Below are 21,387 nucleotides of genomic sequence, written 5' to 3' on the forward strand. Positions count from 1 at the left end.
ACATGGACATAAAGAAACAAGATAGCTACTTGTGCATCCAGCGCTCAAAGAATATCACTGACATTTGCAGAGCTTTTTGAGATGTTATAGTAATAAAATAATGACTTTGATCGCATTATTGAGGAGTTTGGTGATAAAACGAGTGATCAGGAGATGATTTATCGGTTGATCAGGAGATGATTTATCGGTATACACGACTATGAAGAGGTATGTGAAATACAGCGAGCAAGGGGTGGGGCAGGGCTGGAGATGCAGTACTGAGTGTCCTGTTGATATGCAGTGCCTTTTAAACCTGTTTTACTGTGAAAAAAAATATTTTAAACAGTGTGTCTAAAATAAACAGAGCGTGTGAAAATAAATTGGACCCGACGCGCCCGAGACGCGCTGAATAAATGGTCCACAAAGGGTTAAATTCTAGAGCTTGATCAACTTATTTCCTGATCAACTTATTTCCTAAGACACCGATACAAGGAGTCATTGCCCTCATACGGAGAGAGAAGTTTCAGTAATCAGTAATCGGTTCCTTTTCCGTAATCGGTCACTTTGTTGTGGTTAATGAGAGGAAACGAGGACTGTGACATCGTGAGTGAACTGTTTTTGTTTGTTTTGTAACTCTGTATATTTGTCTTTGCCAGACGGCTAATACGAATCCGGGAGCTGCCGTTTCAAGCCAGCGATAAGTCCGGACTGCACCGCACCTGTATACAAACAAGCACCACTGTTTAAATCACTGCACCTGCACCTAGAGCACGCACTGCCAGGAGACGTGTCTGTGTCTGTGTTGTGTGTCTGTGTTTTGTATTATTATTTCGGGACTGCAACCCCTTGGTTTATACACTGGCAATACTCATAGTTGGGTAGCGCCAGCATTATTATTTCATATGGTCAAAGTGACCATTAAAAAGAAAATAAAAGAATTTGAACAGTGAACTTTGTGTTTGTCGTTGTCTGGAGCACCTGCATCACCCCTACACCTACGCACTGCCACCCACACATTCACAGGTCTCCACTTCATTTCTAACTGGGTCCTCTGGTCCTGTTATCTGTGATGTGCAAATGGCTAGGGTTAAGTTTGTCTTTTCAAGATCAAGTTGTCGTCCCCCAATTCTTCTTCACACTCACAGTAAATTAGTATTTTTCTCTAATAACGAACTTCTTTAAAATATATAATCTGAGTTTACCCCTCTTTGGAATTGCTACTGCCAGGTGTACTAGTTTTCCCTGGATAGCTCCAGGTTTGAGGTCAGTGTCCCTGGAATTCCTGATGACACAGAAGAATCCCAGATTTCAATCTTTTGCAGCATGTGGTAGTGCACTGCACTAAGCATCCGCAGCTGCACCTACATCAGAGATGCCAAGTTCTGAAAGTGGAAAATAGTAGCACTTGCTGTAAAAAATAGTAGCACCTGACCAGTAAAAAGATTACTTGGTGAGCGCAGCGAGGCGGTATTTTTTTTTCATGATCAGGTGCTGCTAGGTGCTCACCTAAGGAAGAATCAATTCTGGACTGAAATATTCAACCTCCAAACTTTATCAAAAATAACATCTCAAGAAAGATTTAACAATTTGTATTTATTTTGAATTATTTGCAATTCACTTGATATTTGTATTACAAGTACTTTGGATTTCAATTTAATTAAATGTCTGTTGTATGGAAAATTTGAAATGCAATTGAGTATACCAAATGCATTTCAAATACTCTTCCATGCAACAGACATTAATCTATTGCATTGGTATACACAAACATTGGTACAATTTGCTTCATTACAAACTTTTAACATTTCCAACTTAAAAGTCGTTTATAAAAAAAAAAAAAAAAAAAAGTTAAGGACCTCCTGATCTGTACGTTGGTATTTACTGTATTAATGTAGTTCAGGTATTAAATTCCACTTATTTTTTTATTGGTAGCTTGTTTGCATTTTTTAAGCAGATCACAGCCAAACACCATCTTGTAGCACACACTGCCACGTGCAAGGATGTGGAGCTTCTGGACAAGCAGTGCCTCCAGGGTCCTATCAGATAAATTTGGCCAAAACGCTGTACGATTCTTGCGAACGATACTAAACACCCTCTCACTATCTGCATTACTGTGAGGAATGGTTAGGATCACCAGCATGACCTTCACCAGCACACTGAAACTGGATTTCTGTGTTGTACAATTTTTCAATTGTCCAATCATATTCCATGCTACATCAGCCCTGTCTGCTGACAAATTGTCCTCTGAAGAACTGGGACTCCAGTTCATCTTCTTTGACAAGCCCAAATCTGTCCACAAAATTAAGGGCACAGTCAAATGACACCTTCTCCCGCTGACTGATGTCTGCCACTTGGGCATTCCTAAGCAGTTCATCCTGAAGAGGAAATTTCTTCTGCATGTATGTGCATGCCTCTGAAAAGTATGCCTTTGCAGAAGAGTAGAAGAGCTTAACATCTTCATGTTGCAGTGATTTATCAGCAATGCAGGCGTGCAGATATTGTCTGGTCTTTGTTCCAATCACCAGGTCATTCTCAGATTTCTGGTTGTTGAGACTTCTAAAATCTACTGTGTACACACTAGAGGCTGCTACCAATACAGCTGGCTTAAACTTGCAGAGAAGATCTGTATAAATGGCTTGTAATTCCCTGCCAAGGACATGGATATTAGGCTTATCACTTTGCAACAGGAGATTGAGTTTATCAAATGCTGGAATACTTGCTTGTAGAAATAAGCAATACAACTTTGTGGATGCTCTCTCAAAGCAAGACTTGATTATATCCTGTTTAGTTGATAATGGCATGCTCTCTCTTGGTTTGGTTTTTCCAGATGTGGAGAGGGATTTCTTCTGTGAATCTGAACTAGGCCTCTTCAACTTCTGACAGTGTCCTTCTTGGGCTTTGGCTGAAGACTCTTTACTACAAAACTTTTGCTTTGTAGGTATTGAAGTGTGAACCAACTTCCCACTTATAGAAGGCATCTGCTTGGGACCAGGCTTCTTATGAACCTGACTCTGTTTAAGCTGTGCTGTTACAGTAGGCTGTTGTGCACTGCTAGACTGTGCTCTTTCATGTGGTCTGTCACTATGAGGCTGTGCTTTTTTATCTGGTCCGCCAGCGTGTGCCCCACTGGAGCCTAAAAATAGAAAATACAGTTGTAAACCTCAGTGAATACAGCTATAATATACTTTTGCTGAAGTGTAGATAGATTGATAAATAGATATTAAAATTAACAGATTCATTTCAGATCTTATACAAGTATATAAGCTGTTGAAAGAGAGCAAGCTGGAGCAAAAGCTTCCCACATGCCACATAAACAAGATCACCAGAGTTAAAATTAAGGTACTGCACCACTATTACAAGCAATAAGATGAATGAAAAGATTACACAGAATAAGTCCCTTACTAGTAGAGTAATTACTAAACAAATCATACTTATACAAATTCTACAAAGAACACATTTAATACCACAATTGTTTGTTTGGTTATACCTATACATACCTACATAAAGGATATGTTTGTGTGTATTGTATACCTTTAGTGACAGAAGATGAAGGACTCTCTTTGCTTGTGAAGAACTTTAGTAGAGCAGGCCACTGTTCCAATAGCCTGTCAAGACATTTGCCAACACTCAACCACCTTCAAAGTAAAAAGAGAAGAAGTTTAATTTCTCAAACATTGTGGAAAAACATTATATATTACTGTTACAATATTGTTAATTGAACATTTACAAAAAAAGGCAAATTCCATCAGGGATCAAATTACAGGTGTCATCTGTGAACATGAATGGGAACTGTATTTCACACTTTCTTTACTGATGCAGACAGTAGAAGGTTTTGTCCTTGATCAGGTACTTTTCTACAATTTAGCTAATAGTTCTTAAAATAAGCATATTTATTACATTTTTCATATTGTCAGAACTGACTGGAATGTTATACTTGGATAAATGAATAAATAACAATAACTAGATAGAAAATAAATATTTTTTAAAAAGCAGGACACTGACAATCATTCAAATAATACATATTATTTAGTAATTTGGTTAAGGCTTACATTTCAAAAATACACAATGTACAAATAAATTCTAAGCAACACAATAAATTCTAAGCCACACAGTCAACAACCATCAATGTTAAATTTTTGTTGAATCATTAATAATGGAAATAATGATTTAAAAAATGGATTAATTGCTATGGTAGTATTATCAAGAATGACTCATTCTAATTAATAAAAAGGGTAGCCTACTGTGGTGGGTTATGGGAGGAAGTGATGCGATACAGAAGTGATGGAGACAGGAAGCACGTAGTTGGGGTTGGTTTTTTTATTTATAACTCCCACAAGAAACTGCCTCTGTTACCAGCTATGGTAAGCAGAGGCTTGAAATGAAAAACAAATAGTCCAAACAAAAGAGAAACACTGCCACAGGGTTTTCCAATGATCCACAACAAGCAGGTGGCTCGGGCTCCCTCTTCAACACAACAGGACAAGTAATTCCTGCAGCTTCCCAGGATCTCAGGGAAAATCCAGACTCGAAGGCAGCCGGTCTGGGAATCCTCAGTCTGAATATACGTAAACCAAACAAAAGAACAAAACTCACAGAGCTCACGCAGCACAACTGTCTCAGTCCAGGATAGGGAGACCAAATGGCAGAACCCCACAGCCTAAATAGTGCCGAGCCCTGCCCCTACAATCAGTGCACTGCCCCACCTCAGCCAATCGTCGAGCGCAGCACAGCTGATTGCAATAATGGGGCTCAACCATGAGGTCCTGCCCCAAGTTAAGATGGCCGCCCCCACTGTGGCTTCTGCCCCAACCATGACTCAGCCATTCTCCTGTGTCTCGGTCCTTCCTGCACAGCGCTGCCAGTAGTCGGGAGGGCAAATTACAAGAGGGACTCCTTTCACTCCTGTCACACCTACCTTGTATTTACATGCTTGATGATTCCTCTGGTTTCGATGTCACAGAGCTGCTGTAACTGTTTTAGTTGTTTATTTCTCTTGCTGCTTTTGTCGAAATAATAATACAAGTCAATCAACAGATCTTCCACTGATAGTGGTAGTTTTGCAGCTGCATACTGGGCTGCAAGATGTACCAAGTGGCAAGGACATCCCTGTACATATACATTTTCATTTTCCTTGCGCACAAAGGCTGCAACCCCTTTGTGAACTCCAACCATAACAGAGGCATTATCACAACAGAAGCTCACACATCGTTGCCATGGGATGTTAAATTTCTCCAAATTTCTGTTGAGTAAATTAAATATGTTCTCTCCAGTACTCGAAACTTCTTGCATTGCTGGTAGTGATAGTAATTGCGTGACGATTTTTCCAAGAGACCCGTCATAATATCTCACTACAACTGGATACAGTTGACTGGTTGTTGTGTCACTGCTGCCGTTCGTGCTCAATAAAAAATAACCCAGCGATAATTCCAAGGCGAAAGACTTTGACGTGTCATTTGAAAGGGTTTCGATTATGGCAGTGTTTTTTGTGCGGCCTGATCCGTATTTGTTGGAGATTTTCGAGTCTGGAAATGCAGCTTTGCAAAGTGGACCGATATGATCCGAAACAGCAATTGGAAGATTTTGCTCAACAATAAAGTTTGCAAAAAGTGTCTCTGCCTTTATCACTGCATTATCTTCGCCTGTACTCACTACAAATTCACGCATAGATTTATGATTTCCAATAGATTTTGCAAATTGTTGATGTTTTTTTGTACCTACATGAACGATGCAATCGTGACGTCCACCGTGTTTCACTGAGAAGTCAGTCCGGCAATTCACAGTAGGCATGCGAGTCAGAGATTTGTCTTGTTTTAATAAAAGGCCATTCTGTAGTGTATTCCTGTCTATATTTCTGGCAGGATAGTCGACTTCTATTAGACGGAGGAGAGTAGGACATTTTTTTATATCTGGCTGGTGATGAAACCTGAACGATTGTATACGGCAACATTTGCGCGGCAGTTCCTCTAGCACCCCCTACACCGGTTGCTAAGCAACCCGGCTCACCGCTACTAGTACGTTAGGTAAAATGCCAGTGAAATATATTATTAAGAATAATATGTATATATAAATAGACAGGAAAACACACACATGGTAGCCTGTTGAAACAATGGTTTGTATGTATATTTATAGGCTATACGTATATATTTTTATATATAACGTTACATAACGTGTATATATATATATATATTTTTTTTTCGTAGTATCAAACCCTTCGTCGCAGCACCGTATTTTACCCTCCAAAATAGTAGCTGCTACGGCAAAATCGTAGCACTTGGCATCTCTGCTACATCCCTATAGAGAACTACAGACACAACACCAGCAAGCTGAACACAAGATACATTGTGATTTTAATGACTGCTGCTCTTTAACTGTTTAATGAATCCGGAAGTGATTTTACCCTAGAGAGGATTTATAGATCCACATAGAAGCAGTATTACTTAACAGAAACTGTTTAGATGATTGAAATACGTAGACCGCAATGTATCTTGATTGTCTTTATTATGGTACATTAGACACACACTCAGTTAGCTGAAAATAGTAAAGTGAGTCACAATAATAAAACCTATAGATCCTAAATATAATTATACAGCGCTTAGCGGTAGTTGTACAGGGATTCCGAGTCTGTATATCCTGTGATATACCGAGTGAGTGTAGAATGGGTATATCCTGCGATAAACCAGTGTACACGTCATTGTATTAACATTGTGACTGGTTGTCTTCAGCTCAGAAAAACCGTACCCTCCGCTAGTATAAACATCCCTGTACAATGTCTATCCAGTCGGGAGCTGGTTTATTTCCTCGTACACTTGATCTGTCCCAAGTTATACTGTAACTTAAATATAGGTAGATTACCAGTGATGATACTAGGATTGTTAGTCAGGAGGAGGTAATTGGATACTAAGTTGTCTGTCAAGGGAAAGTTCAAGCATGACTAGAAGGAGTAAGGGATTAATTAACAATTTAGAAAAAATAAGGGGGTTCTATAAAAAATACATGCTACTAAATTACAACCCTTTTCAGTGTGAATGAGTGGTGGTATGTAGAAACGTTTTTGGACATGCATATAGCCCACCATGTAGAATTAATCAGACTGAAGTTCATAAACAGCCATGCTAATGAATGCAGACGAAGAGCCTCCAACCAAAGCAGGTGAATGTAACAGATTTGTTCATGTATTAGCTTTGTTTGTCTATTAACTCGCTGTATGACCTATCACTGGAGACTTAGTGCTTATTATAGCTATATTTATTTCATGTTATGCCATGTTGACAAGAGCCACAGTTTTTCTCTTTTTTTCTCTACGCTATGGTTCTCTGTCATTATGGCAGAGTGAAGGTAAAGGCTGGAGGCTACCCTGCACTGTATAGCGGAGGTTATTAATCACTGTATATACAAAACAAGCGGTGCTGCTGAGTTTGCATTACCCTGCTGAGGCTGTCGCCTTCCCAGCGTCACAGGTTCAGTGATTGGGAGGCCCACCAAAAAATGTCACACAAGCAGCTCTTTCATTCTTACAGTTGAGAGTTCTGCTTCTGTAAATAACCAGTATCCATATACCAAGAGCTGGACAAGGGATCCTGTGCCAATTCAAAGCAGTTGTAGCTAACAAAATAATTATATGACGCATACCTGTTTTGCATTTTTATGAGCTACATTAAATGTGTAATTTTAAAATGAAATACATGTTATAGCATTTTTTTATTATTATTTTAAAACATGACATCTAGGTTAGAGTAAGGTCTTTATCTTTCGTTATATACTTTATTATCAGGACATCTGTTACATTTGTACTTCCTGGTCACCTCAGCAGTGTCTTCTGGGTCAAAGCATGTTACTGGCTGAAAGCATGTCAGTAATTAGGGGAAGCAGCTTATTGGTTTATGACAGGAAAGAAGTAAATGAAGAGGTGGGGACAATTTCACCCTGCAGGTGACCAGGCAAGTGCAACACTAACTGAAAGCATGACTTGCAAACAGAGATTTTCTTTTAAAACACATGTACAGTCAGTGCCGCCTAATCGGGATACTGATAAATCAGAATTTCTGCTTAAATGGGACACTAATAAATCGGGATTTCTGCTTACATGGGATACAACTCTGGGAGACAGTTCTTCCCAATGCTATTGATGTCATTTAATTGCAACGTCACTTCGTTTAATTGCTATACAATATTTTCAAATGATGAATGGAGATCGCTTTTCAGAGCAAGACAGGTTCTCATAGCACAGTGAAGCGAGTACGTGATTACGCTGAGACTTGTGTAAATTGCGTAACTCATGTTGAATGCTTGAAGGAGCTGGAGTCTCCTGGTTTCTCAAGCTGCTGCTGCAATGAAAGTTGGCGCGTCAACATCGCAGGTGCCTTGCCTTGTGATAACAAGTGATTTGATTATTTTTCATTTCATGTAGAAATAAAAAAAACGTTCATTTTAAATTATGTATTTAACATGCAATTATAATGTTATGGGATTTAATTATTTTTATTTATTTAGAAACAAAAAAGTGTGACTAAGGTCGTCTCAAATGACAGTTTAATTTAGGTATCTGATATTCTTATCGGTGAAAGTATGGAAGAAAAAAACATGTTAAAAAATCTGTTAAAATTGAAAAAAGGTCTTTAAACATACTGTACTGTATATGGAGTGGCCTGAAGTAGCTTCACAATAATGTAACAGTGCAGAATAGCAAAGGATTAACAAAATAAAGGTGCTAAAAATCACTGTTAAATGTGTGTAGACATAGGAACACTGTATACCCCTGGTGTTGTAAAGCATTGAGTAAGTGCTGTAGATGTTGCTTTTACTGTCTTGGGGACTGATATTTATTGGTAACTGAAATACCTCTGGACAGTATGCAGTGCCCTATGGGGTTGATTAGATTGCTTAGCTCGACCAGAGCCGTGTCGGGATACATTGTCTAAAAGCATTTTCTGCACTGGGGAGTCTTCTTGGATAGCATCAACCATTATTAAGGGCACTCCCGGGAAACCCACGGGTAGGTGGTTGGTGCAAACTAAGGTGATTACCCAGTAAAGGTAAAATACAATCTACCTGGGGCTTACATCAAGCAGTTTAGGTTGATCAAATCAACCCCGAAATCTGAAGGCAGCCACGCACTGCACACAAAGCGATTTCATTGAGTACGCACAACACCTTGCTACAAAATGATCGTGAACACAAGACGCAGCACTGATGAAATGGGATATGCAACGTCGTCTTTCCTGTGCAGTATACACTGTGCAGAATACAACGATTCATTTGTGGAACATGGTTTATTTCAAAATGATCGTGAACACAAGACGCAGCACTGATGAAATGGGATATGCAACGTCGTCTTTCCTGTGCAGTATACACTGTGCAGAATACAACGATTCATTTGTGGAACATGGTTTATTTCAAAATGATCGTGAACACAAGACGCAGCACTGATGAAATGGGATATGCAACGTCGTCTTTCCTGTGCAGTATACACTGTGCAGAATACAACGATTCATTTGTGGAACATGGTTTATTTCAAAATGATCGTGAACACAAGACGCAGCACTGATGAAATGGGATATGCAACGTCGTCTTTCCTGTGCAGTATACACTGTGCAGAATACAACGATTCATTTGTGGAACATGGTTTATTTCAAAATGATCGTGAACACAAGACGCAGCACTGATGAAATGGGATATGCAACGTCGTCTTTCCTGTGCAGTATACACTGTGTAGAATACAACGATTCATTTGTGGAACATGGTTTATTTCAAAATGATCGTGAACACAAGACGCAGCACTGATGAAATGGGATATGCAACGTCGTCTTTCCTGTGCAGTATACACTGTGCAGAATACAACGATTCATTTGTGGAACATGGTTTATTTCAAAATGATCGTGAACACAAGACGCAGCACTGATGAAATGGGATATGTAACGTCGTCTTTCCTGTGCAGTATACACTGTGCAGAATACAACGATTCATTTGTGGAACATGGTTTATTTCAAAATGATCGTGAACACAAGACGCAGCACTGATGAAATGGGATATGCAACGTCGTCTTTCCTGTGCAGTATACACTGTGCAGAATACAACGATTCATTTGTGGAACATGGTTTATTTCTATATAGTTTCAATATTCAAAGTAAATTAACAACTAGATATACTGTAAAAAGAAAAAAATATGCTAAAATCAAATGGATTTATATATTTCCTTTTCATACACAATAATCATCACTGGTACAAATATTTACCACTCCCCTCCGCAACTATTAATTAACATACCAGACCTTGCATATGACTGTCTGCATCAACGACATTTCAAAAATATCACATAGGGTCTAGTTTCTTATAGTACACAGCCTGCTGCATTATCTAGAACAAGCAGAGGTGCTCAAACACTTGTAAAATACTGTGTGCTTAGGTGAATCAGACAGAAGGTCCACAAAGGGTTTAACTGAGTCACCACACAGCTCGGCACATGCTGCTTTAATTGATGCACAGATACCTGATCTTTGGTAATTGCTTACTTACCAGCTAAGCACAATTGTATACACTGTCTACAGCGACCACTCTCCTGAATCACTGCTGTCTGAAAGTGCATTATGCTGGGTATTATTTCTAGACAATGGAGAAACTCCAGTACTGCCTCTTTGTCAATGAAACCTATTATTTTACTGACAGCTTATCCACACCAGAGACTAGGCAAATGGCAAAGTGATTACTAAAAGAGACTTGCGATTCTGTTGTGTAAGGCCTGTGCCACTTAGTCGGTTTGGGCAAAGACATGCTGATAAGAATCTCAGCAGGATTCTTCCATTTGCAATCCATACTGCAATTACTGTCATCTAATGTGTACTCTATTATACCACTGAACATACAGTACAGTGCTATAAAACAAATAGAGGCTAACGTAAAAGCAAGTTAGCTAAACAACTTTATTATATCAGTAATTATAGAACAGTATCACATGAGAAAAACAAATCTCAAGCAAATTCCAGTTTAGTCAATTACAGACATGCAAAACATGCGTTTCATTCTGTACAGAAATAAAAAGCCAACTATCAAATCTACACTGCGTTTGCCAATATCAATAAATAAAGATGGGGTGGAAAGCTGTAAAGTGGGAAATTGCCCTATAGAAATGCTGAAGAATAAATTTCAATGGATATTGTTTCAATGCTGGCAACATTGGTAGGAAATCATTTAAAGCCACACTTCAAATGACGCTACTCTTAGTAGTTTTTGCTCTCAACCACTCTGTCTGTCATATATATATATATATATATATATATATATATATATATATATATATATATATATGGGCTGTCACTCGATGAAAATATTTGATTGGGTAATTTATGGGCATTAGTTGATTAATTGGTGCACATTTTAAAATAAAGGTAACAGTCTTTAAGCCGGTCCTGCACAGTAATATTTTTTTTAAATAAATAAATTAATAAATAAATAAATACTAGACATTAATAGAATATAAGTAGAACACAGACATTACATTGTGCACTTACATTAATGCGTTGGAGCATTTCGTCGTTTGTATCCAAAGAAACTGTCGGCATCCAATGCAAACTTTCTTTATATACTATATATAAATGTATACCTTACTTTTTTTTTTTAATCTGTCACAGCGGCGCATTGTAATTCCGAAATCTTGTGCTATTTTATTCCTAGTAACTCCCGTTTCAGCACTGAAAAGATATTTGTTTAAATATAAACCCATTGTTTAGAAAGACACTCAGTAGGCCTATTAGTGCACTGCAGATTTGCATTATTGTCAGGTAATTTACAAGTGCATTGTGGGTTTACAATAAAATAAACAAATAAAAAACAGGTTGTTTTCATTTGCTCAAATAATTGAAAAGACTAAAACTGAAAAGTAGAACACAGAAGTTAAATTGCAAACAACTCTACTTGTATTTGCACAATGTGTTGGAGCGTTTCGCTGTTTACTTCCAAAGAATGTCAGCACCCGTTCGATGCAAACTTTTTTTTTTCATCGACTTTTCTATATCTGTCACAGCAGCACTCTTACCAAGTCTGAAATCGTGGGCTATTTGATTCCTATTAACGACCTTTCCAGCAGTGAAAAAGGAAAATCTCTCTTTTAAAAAAAAAAATTGTAAACACACTTGCCTTTTGCGTTGGCGCTGTTCACACGACTGACGTTGATGAAACTTTGATCAGGGCGGGTAAGAGGTCAGGGCAGATGTGACATTTTATAACGTGAAAAAAAAAAAAAAAAAATCTGGTCGATTACATTTTGAAAATATTAATCTTTTATCAATTCATTAGTTGATCAATCAGCCCGATTAATCTGTTAATCGGAGCAGCCCTAAGAGAGAGAGAGAGAGAGAGAGAGGCTGGCTGGCTGGCTGGCTGAGTCTCCTCATTTTGTGTTCACTTACTGCGTTATTTGGAAATACCTCATATAAGATTTGTCAACAAGCTTTTAAAAAATCGTCTCATGTTTTAACTTCTTCTCAGGTTTTACACTATTATAAATATGGAATCAGCTCCACACTGCCTAGAACTCTTTTAAAATGAGTTTACTGACACTCTCTCCTCCTGCAAACAACAGCACTATTAACAGAGCCACACTGCAACAACACTATTAACAATCACACTGCAACAACACTATTAACAATCACACTGCAACAACACTATTAACAATCACACTGCAACAACACTATTAACAGAGTCACACTGCAACAACACTATTAACAATCACACTGCAACAACACTATTAACAATCACACTGCAACAACACTATTAACAGAGTCACACTGCAACAACACTATTAACAATCACACTGCAACAACTCTATTAACAGAGTCACACTGCAACAACACTATTAACAATCACACTGCAACAACACTATTAACAGAGTCACACTGCAACAACACTATTAACAGTCACACTGCAACAACACTATTAACAGAGTCACACTGCAACAACACTATTAACAGAGCCACACTGCAACAACACTATTAACAATCACACTGCAACAACACTATTAACAGTCACACTGCAACAACACTATTAACAGAGTCACACTGCAACAACACTATTAACAGAGCCACACTGCAACAACACTATTAACAGAGCCACACTGCAACAACACTATTAACAGAGCCACACTGCAACAACACTATTAACAATCACACTGCAACAACACTATTAACAATCACACTGCAACAACACTATTAACAATCACACTGCAACAACACTATTAACAGAGTCACACTGCAACAACACTATTAACAGAGCCACACTGCAACAACACTATTAACAGAGTCACACTGCAACAACACTATTAACAATCACACTGCAACAACACTATTAACAATCACACTGCAACAACACTATTAACAGAGTCACACTGCAACAACACTATTAACAGAGCCACACTGCAACAACACTATTAACAGTCACACTGCAACAACACTATTAACAGAGCCACACTGCAACACCACTATTAACAGAGCCACACTGCAACAACACTATTAACAGAGTCACACTGCAACAACACTATTAACAGAGTCACACTGCAACAACACTATTAACAATCACACTGCAACAACACTATTAACAATCACACTGCAACAACACTATTAACAGAGTCACACTGCAACAACACTATTAACAGAGCCACACTGCAACAACACTATTAACAGTCACACTGCAACAACACTATTAACAGAGCCACACTGCAACAACACTATTAACAGAGCCACACTGCAACAACACTATTAACAGTCACACGGCAACACCACTATTAACAGTCACACTGCAACACCACTATTAACAGAGCCACACTGCAACACCACTATTAACAGTCACACTGCAACAACACTATTAACAGTCACACTGCAACAACACTATTAACAGAGCCACACTGCAACACCACTATTAACAGAGCCACACTGCAACAACACTATTAACAGAGTCACACTGCAACAACACTATTAACAATCACACTGCAACAACACTATTAACAGTCACACTGCAACAACACTATTAACAGAGCTGCAACAACACTATTAACAGAGTCACACTGCAACAACACTATTAACAGAGCCACACTGCAACACCACTATTAACAGAGCCACACTGCAACACCACTATTAACAGAGCCACACTGCAACACCACTATTAACAGAGCCACACTGCAACACCACTATTAACAGTCACACTGAAACAACACTATTAACAGAGTCACACTGCAACAACACTATTAACAGAGCTGCAACAACACTATTAACAGAGTCACACTGCAACAACACTATTAACAGAGCTGCAACAACACTATTAACAGTCACACTGCAACAACACTATAAACAGAGCCACACTGCTATTGATTTAACTTAATTTCCATTTGATAATATCCAAGTCCCAAAGCTAAGCTACGTACTCTCAATAGGATTAATCAATTGTGTCTCCTTATCTAACATTTCAAATTGTAATGAGGTCCTGTGCTGCTTTATCAAAAACAATTGTGATAATGGTGTTTTTAGTACAGAGGAAGTCTTTCTTTTCACAAAGTTGATGAGATTTATCCCATTGCTTTTACAGGCACACCCCAGCTCGTGGGACACAGTGAAATGCAATCGTTCCAAAGTAATCTGCAGGGAGTGTTTATGGAGCTGCAGCTGATGAACCTCCTCATCTCAGGTGACATAGTGTTTTCCTCTGCAGTTACTGGCAGGGTGAAGTAAAGTGTAAGATGGGGAGGAGGATCAATAGCATCAGCAATGACCGGACTTGCTGAACCCGAACTTAGATCATCAGGTACCTATAAAAAGCTGTCTGTTTCTTGCAGCTCCTCTTAAAATAAATCTAGACTTAGGTTACAAATTATATTATAAGTAATTGATAGCTTTTATCATCAATACAACTTGGACTCTTCACAACTCTGTAAGCCCCATCCATAAGTGAGATTATGGGGATGGGGTGGGGTACATTGTGGCTCTATTTTTCTTAAGGTTCTTTAGACTCTCTCTGTATTTCAAAAGCAAAGTAGCCCCATACAATCTGTGAGAAGCTGATGTTATTACCTGTCTCAGTGTGGACATCGTAGAAGCTAATGCCAGGTAAGGAGGCTGCACTACTCCACATGAATATACAGAGTTGAGAGGTCACATCATCACACAGTTTGAATGGAATAAGGAAGACAAGCTCAAAGCAGCAGCCGAGGCAGACCTAGACAAAAATGATAAGAACTCAATACAGGAGCAAGCGAACCCATCGCCACTCAGAATGATTGAACCAAACACCATGAAATAGTAAGGGAATGTATAATAAAATACAACCACACGCAACATGCTTCTTACTGATTCAATTTTTTTGTGTTGCCCTTTAAACGATTAGAAGGAAATCAATTATGGCACAACAGTATGCAGTTAAGGAGTATGAATGAAACATTTCCCCAGAGAGGTAGTGGAAATCAAATGAATTCCCTAACTGTAGTTTGGACATTTCTCTGCTTTGTAAATCGTAATCTGTGAGTCAGCATAATCAGAACTAGTGTCTTAATTGGAGCAGCACATAAGTATGCTGTGGTGCAAAAAGCTTTATTGATTAAATTGCCCAACCATATTGGAGCACTGAAGCTCTGGAGAATATTCCAGATTAAAGGTATAATGCCTTACAAACAGAAGGATCTTACCAGCATTAGCAAAACAATGCATTGTTTTTATTCTGATTTCGGAGACCAGTGTTTTTTATTTTGCACTTCCATTAGCTACATATGTCTGTAATGTGCAGTTTTTAAAGAAAAACTTGTTATAGGGTCATTCCACGCCAACTCAAACAGAAAAGGGGCATTTTGTTGCCCGACCATCTCAGATTTTGCTAGAAAAATTCACCTGGGGGGTTTCGGGCCCGCTGAGTTCAGAAATGCTAATCTTTTTTTTTTTTTTTAATTGCCCCTTCGAGCTGTGACTAGGCAAAGGTTAACCTAAAGTGAACAAGTGGCTGTGTGGTCCAGTGGTTAAAAAAAGGAGTTGTAACCAGGAGATCCCCGGTTCAAATCCCACCTCAGCCACTGACTCATTGTGTGACCCTGAGCCAGTCACTTAACCTCCTTGTGCTCCGTCTTTCGGGTGAGACGTAGTTGTAAGTGACTCTGCAGCTGATGCCTAGTTCACACACCCTAGTCTCTGTAAGTCGCCTTGGATAAAGGCGTCTGCTAAATAAACAAATAATAATAATAAAAGTGACCCTGACCAGAAAAATCACCCTGGGTTCTACTCAGACTCTACCATCGTGTGTAGCACCTCATTTGACTCATAATGAATAGGGCTTTCGAGAAAAAAAATCCAGGAGCACCTAACTCACTTTTGGCAAGTTGTCAGACGAGGGGTAAGTTTATTCGAACTTCAGCCCAATTCTTTACCCTGTAAGAGAGAGATCAGGTACGGTTTGAGGCTATAATTCCATGCAGCACTCTCCACTGCAGGTCCCCCAGGTCCTTCAGCTGATGATAGAGATGCTTTTTAATGCACATTTCATACAGCTGCTTTTTCTCTGCCATATGGAAAGCAACCTCTGCCACTTTCTACAACAGCAGTACTTTGCCAGGTGACTCCTCCTCTGGCACCAGCACTGTGGGGAACAGGGGCTCCTGCTCTGAAACTGAGCGCTCTGATAAAAAACTAGTCAAGAACTGGAACATAGCTGGAATAAAAGAGGTCTGTAAATCTTTTCTACAAACCGCACTGATTTAATCTGAAGTGCTGTAGCTAACTCCCTGCTGGCTTTCCATTTAAATAGACTAAACTCAATCAGCTGGCCAAGCTTAGTAAAACCTGCTTTATAAAACACTGATGACATAAGTGCAGAATTAAAACGCTTCCATTTAAAAATGGGATTAAAAAACAGGGAGTCTTCAAAAACCCATTGTGTGCACAGCGACTCCTCTGATCTATTGTTTTTAAAAGTCCTCCATGCATTAAGCAGGTATTTATAAAAACTATCCAGCCCGCTACCATTGAGCTGTTCAAGGGGTATTAAAAACAGGTGCTTGTCGAGCCCCAGCCCTCCCGCTGTGTGTAGGAGTGTGGCGGAGTGTCCTGCCCCTATGTATTTATTTATTATTATTTGTATTTTTGTTTGCGGCGCAGGTCAAAGCGCCGCGTATTTGTTATTATTTTGTATTTATATTTTAAAAACCCCGTGAGGATGCGTGGCTGATCAGCTACTGATTATTTAACTAGCTGACAGTCACGCATCCTTACCAAACACGTGCAGACTGTGGCCGAGGGGTAATAAGTTAATTAACAGCTAGTTAACCAGAGTATAAGAACCTGCAGCTGTCCGTGCTGCGGGGGTTGAGTGTACAGAGGAGAGTACGGGCGAACATGGGAGAGCGAGTGAAAAAACAATTGCTAGATTTAAAATATATTTGTTGCTGTTTATTTGTTTGGCCAATGCGCTTTTTTGTTTTGTTTTGTTGTTTGTTTAAATCTGTTGTTTTTGTTTAATTATTTAATAAATCCAGCTGACCACCGTTGCGTTCAGTTTCACCCGCCCATCCATTGTTTTGGTTCAGTTGCTTCCTGGTCCGTGACGTCACCACACCTCACCACTGAAAGCCATCCTGCCACAAGGAGCAAGTGATCCAGGCCTCTCCAGCTCAACTCAGGGGCATAGAGCAGCTTCTGGGCAGCCTGCAGCCTGAACACTGCCACCCTGCTGAAGATATCAATCAGCCCCTGCCCCCCCTCCTCACGGGGGAGGTACAGGACAGCTGGACACAGCCAGTGATGCCCACTCCAGAAAAACTGGACCAGACACTTCTGAATTTCATTTAACAGATCCAGGGGATGGTCCATACACACCAGCCTGTACCAGAGCATAGATGCCACCAGATTGTTAATAACAAGTACCTTCCCCCTAAATGAGAGTCTTGAAAGGAGCCACTGCCAGCTCTGCAGCCTCTTTCACTTTATCCAGCAATCCCTCCCAGTTCTGTTGCATGAACGCTTCTTTTCCAAAAAATACTCAGAATATATTAACCCCAGTGTTTTCCCAGGTCAGCGCTGGGGGCAGTGATGGGGGAGTCACTCCCTCCCAGCTACCAGACAGGAAAGCTGCACTTTTTGCCCAGTTGACCTGAGCTGAGGTGGCCTTTTCATAGTTCTCTATGCAGGATTCCAGCACAGCGACGCCCCTGTCATTAATAATGAAGACATTAACGTCATCAGCATATGGGGGCACAGCCAGCTCTGTTAGCTTCTCCCTCAGCCGGTGCAGGAAGGGCTCTATAGAGAGGGAGTAGAGCATCCCTGAGAGGGAGCAGCCCTGCCGTATCCCCCTCTGCACAGGGAAAGGGACACTCAGATCATTATTTACTTTCACTAGGCTAAAAACATTCTTATACAGGAGTCTAATATTAGAAATAAAAACGGGGCCAAAACCAAATGCCTTCACTGTATGAAACAAATACTCATGGTCAACTCTGTCAAAAGCTTTTTCCTGGTCAATTGAAATTAAAACAATATCAATATTAAAAAGTTTGGACACATTAAAAAGATCTCTTATTAAAAACAATTATCAATTATGGATCGCTCTGGCACACAAAAGGATTGATCCTTATGCACCACTGATCCTATTTGTGTCTGCAGCCGATTTGTCAGCGCCTTAGAAAAGATTTTGTAATCTGAACACAACAATGAGACGGGGCGCCAGTTCTTAAGGTTGCAGAGGTCTCCTTTCTTGGGTAGCAGCGTGATTCCTGCCCTGCGGCAGCTCAAAGGCAGATCTCCATCCCGGCTGCACTCCTGACGAACCTTGTAAATGTCCTGTCCAGTACAGTCCCAGAAATATTTATAAAATTCAGCTTGCAGCCCATCGATCCCAGGCGCGTTCTGGTTGGAGAGATGCATGACGGCAGCAGTGAACTCCTGAAGGGTCAGCAGGGTGTCCAGCCCACACCACTCCTCCTCACTCAGACTGGGGAGCCCCTGATGCAGTCGCTCCATCTTTCCCAGGTCACAGTTCTCAGTCTTATATAGATCACTGTAGAAATCTACTGCCACACGCCTGAGCTCCGCAGGGCTGGAGATCTCAATCCCGCAGGGCAGCCTCATACAGCTCATCTGCTTGTGCTCCACTTTCCAGGCTGAAGAAGGCAGCTGTGGGAGCGTCTATGTCTTTAAGCTCAGTGAAACGGGCTCTGAGCAGGGAGCCCTTCACCTTCTCCTCCAGCAGGCTGGCCAGGTACTACCGTCTCTCCTGCAGGCCCCCTGTATGCCTCCTCACTGCGCTGGCCACCCAGCTGCCTCTCAAACTCCACAATATAACTCTCTAACTCACTGACCACTGCATCCACTGATCCGGTGACACTCTGGGTGTATTGCTGACATAATACTTTAATTTGGATCTTTCCGATATCCCACCACTGTCTCAAACTGGCACTTATTTTTTCTTTTCTCCAGTTCTCCCAAAATAAATTTAAAATAATTGGTGAACTGTTTGTCTAACAGTAGTTTTGTGTTAAAGTGCCAGTATGATTTTTAATGTGTTTTGGTGGGTAAAGATATAGTAGCAGATACAAAGTGATGATCGGAAATACAGTTGGGCGAGATACTGCATCTAATGAATTTATTTATGTGATGCTTTGATGTGCCCCTGACAGCTGATTTTGATTGACATTTTCCTTACTGAGCTCATGTGCTTCTTCAGTCTGAATCTTTTTTTTTATTTATTTATTTTATCAAATTCAGCTAAAGTTGCTTTCCTGAGCACAACATTTGAAAACACAGAGTATAGAAAACATTTATGGTCTGGGAAGAAGGATTTTACCTCTATTTGTCTCTTACACTTTGTTTTATCAAGGAAAGTGCTGATTTCTTTAATAGTATACAATTTGCCCTTACCGGTTTGGCTTGCCGAAATGTCAGAGAGCTGTGAGGTGTTGGAGAAATTTTCATCTTCCTCTTCGCCCTCCCTGTGTAGCGACATCTCCTCCTCGTCCACCGATTCCTCTGCCTCTGCTGGCTGCTCCGCCGCCGCTGACTCCCTGGGCTGAGAGGAGCCACCCGGGACAGGATCCCCATTAGAGCCAGCTTGAACTCCGGCACCGCCGACTCCCCCTGTACAGCTAGGTACTGCCATTGGGGCCAACAGAGATTCACCTCCGCTGAACCCACCCAATACCTGAGCTTGAAATGCGGGATCAGTGGGCTGGGAATCACCTTCACCACCCTACTCTGTCCGGCTGCTCTGTCCCACTGTAGCACAAGGCTGAGACCCTCCGCTGCTGCCGTGAGAAACCATGGGTCCCCAAATCAACTCCCCCCTGCTATTTATAACGAACCCTTCTTCCACAATTTTACTGACCAGATTTTCTTGACTCAGGAAAACAACTATTGCTTTGTTCATTCGTGAGGCAGATTTAATATTTCCAAACCCAACTGACTTTCCCACCGCCAACAACACATCCCCCATGGAGACATCGGGGTCAGGTATACACCTGAACCCGTGCTTCCAAGTCAGCCCCCCTGTTCCGCCCGAGTGGGAGCCCATCCCTGGGTGCACAAGCTAACTAAAAAGTTTGCAGTTCACTGCTCCTTGCTCACAGGCCCCTCCCAGAGTCCCACAATCCAGAGAGAGAGAGAAACTAGACAGGACAGAACGCTGCCAAGTTGCTGCCATTTTTATTTGGTTTTTGGCCCTTGAGCCACTGTTTATTTAGTGTTTTGTTGAAATAAAAATCTAACAGTATTTGATAATTTTGTTTCGTATCTTTCGGAATATTAATAGGAATTATAAACAGTTCACGTCAGTTTAAGCCAACAGATTTCTCTACCAAGTGGTGCTTGTGCCACTCATGCATGTGCACAAGCGCATGCACTAGTGAGCAGCACACTCTTTAAAGGGATACCGCCATATCTGACAGAGATGGAGGACTGCTCTTTGCGGTATCGAGTGCCACAAACAGACTTGTCTTCGACCTAACTCAAAAGTCCCTGATCAACTGACACCTTTCGTCGAATTCTCTGAAGATGACCAAAAGCTGCTACGGCTGAGGTTCTCTGGAGAAGGTGATCCAGTGAACATATGCCTGTACCATCGTCAAGTTTTTCTTCATAAGTATAATAACCTCATAGTTACAAAGTGGTGTGCTGATCCCACTAAAAGCCACAAGACACAGGGATCGGTTAAAGGCATCAAAGTTATTACCTCTCAATGTTTAAAATAATTCCGGGACACAAGCTCTGTCCTCGATGTGTCATCCGGATAAACGATCCTAAAGTGCAAAACCAGTTTAAGGAAAGCAAGCAGGAGCAGCCTGAGCAAGTACAAAGCACATCTGGCGAAGAAAGCTCGGCTTCAAGATCCGTTTCCTTCATTAATGAGGATGCTCTGAATGAGTCTCTTGTCAGCACCGGACAGGCTCCAGTGAAGTGGAAA

At 40.5% G+C, this 21,387-nt stretch overlaps 1 protein-coding gene across 1 annotated transcript; it reads right to left on the reverse strand.

The window, feature by feature from the left end:
- Positions 1-1,735: 1,735 nt before the first annotated feature.
- On the reverse strand, positions 1,736-20,088 carry LOC117964702 (uncharacterized). Its single transcript, XM_059005202.1, has 6 exons — positions 19,851-20,088; positions 18,651-19,093; positions 18,051-18,288; positions 17,611-17,719; positions 3,508-3,611; positions 1,736-3,109 (listed from the first exon to the last, which is right to left on the reverse strand). Exons 1-6 carry the CDS (start codon positions 20,086-20,088, stop codon positions 2,193-2,195), a joined length of 2,049 nt encoding a protein of 682 aa, XP_058861185.1. The 3' UTR covers positions 1,736-2,192.
- Positions 20,089-21,387: the final 1,299 nt, after the last annotated feature.

This window comes from Acipenser ruthenus, chromosome 31 (genome assembly GCF_902713425.1).
Source record: "Acipenser ruthenus chromosome 31, fAciRut3.2 maternal haplotype, whole genome shotgun sequence".
NCBI classification, from domain to species: Eukaryota; Metazoa; Chordata; class Actinopteri; order Acipenseriformes; family Acipenseridae; genus Acipenser; species Acipenser ruthenus.

What these genes read in the sequence shown, in the direction of transcription:
- LOC117964702 (XM_059005202.1), bottom strand. Translation starts at nt 20,088, where the DNA reads ATGGCAGTACCTAGCTGTACAGGGGGAGTCGGCGGTGCCGGAGTTCAA. An exon ending in CATTTCGGCAAGCCAAACCG is followed by an intron (nt 19,094 to 19,850) that starts GTAAGGGCAAAT and finishes TGCCTTCTTCAG; the next exon opens with CCTGGAAAGTGGAGCACAAG. An exon ending in AAGCTGCTCTATGCCCCTGA is followed by an intron (nt 3,612 to 17,610) that starts GTTGAGCTGGAG and finishes TTTACTTTGAAG; the next exon opens with GTGGTTGAGTGTTGGCAAAT.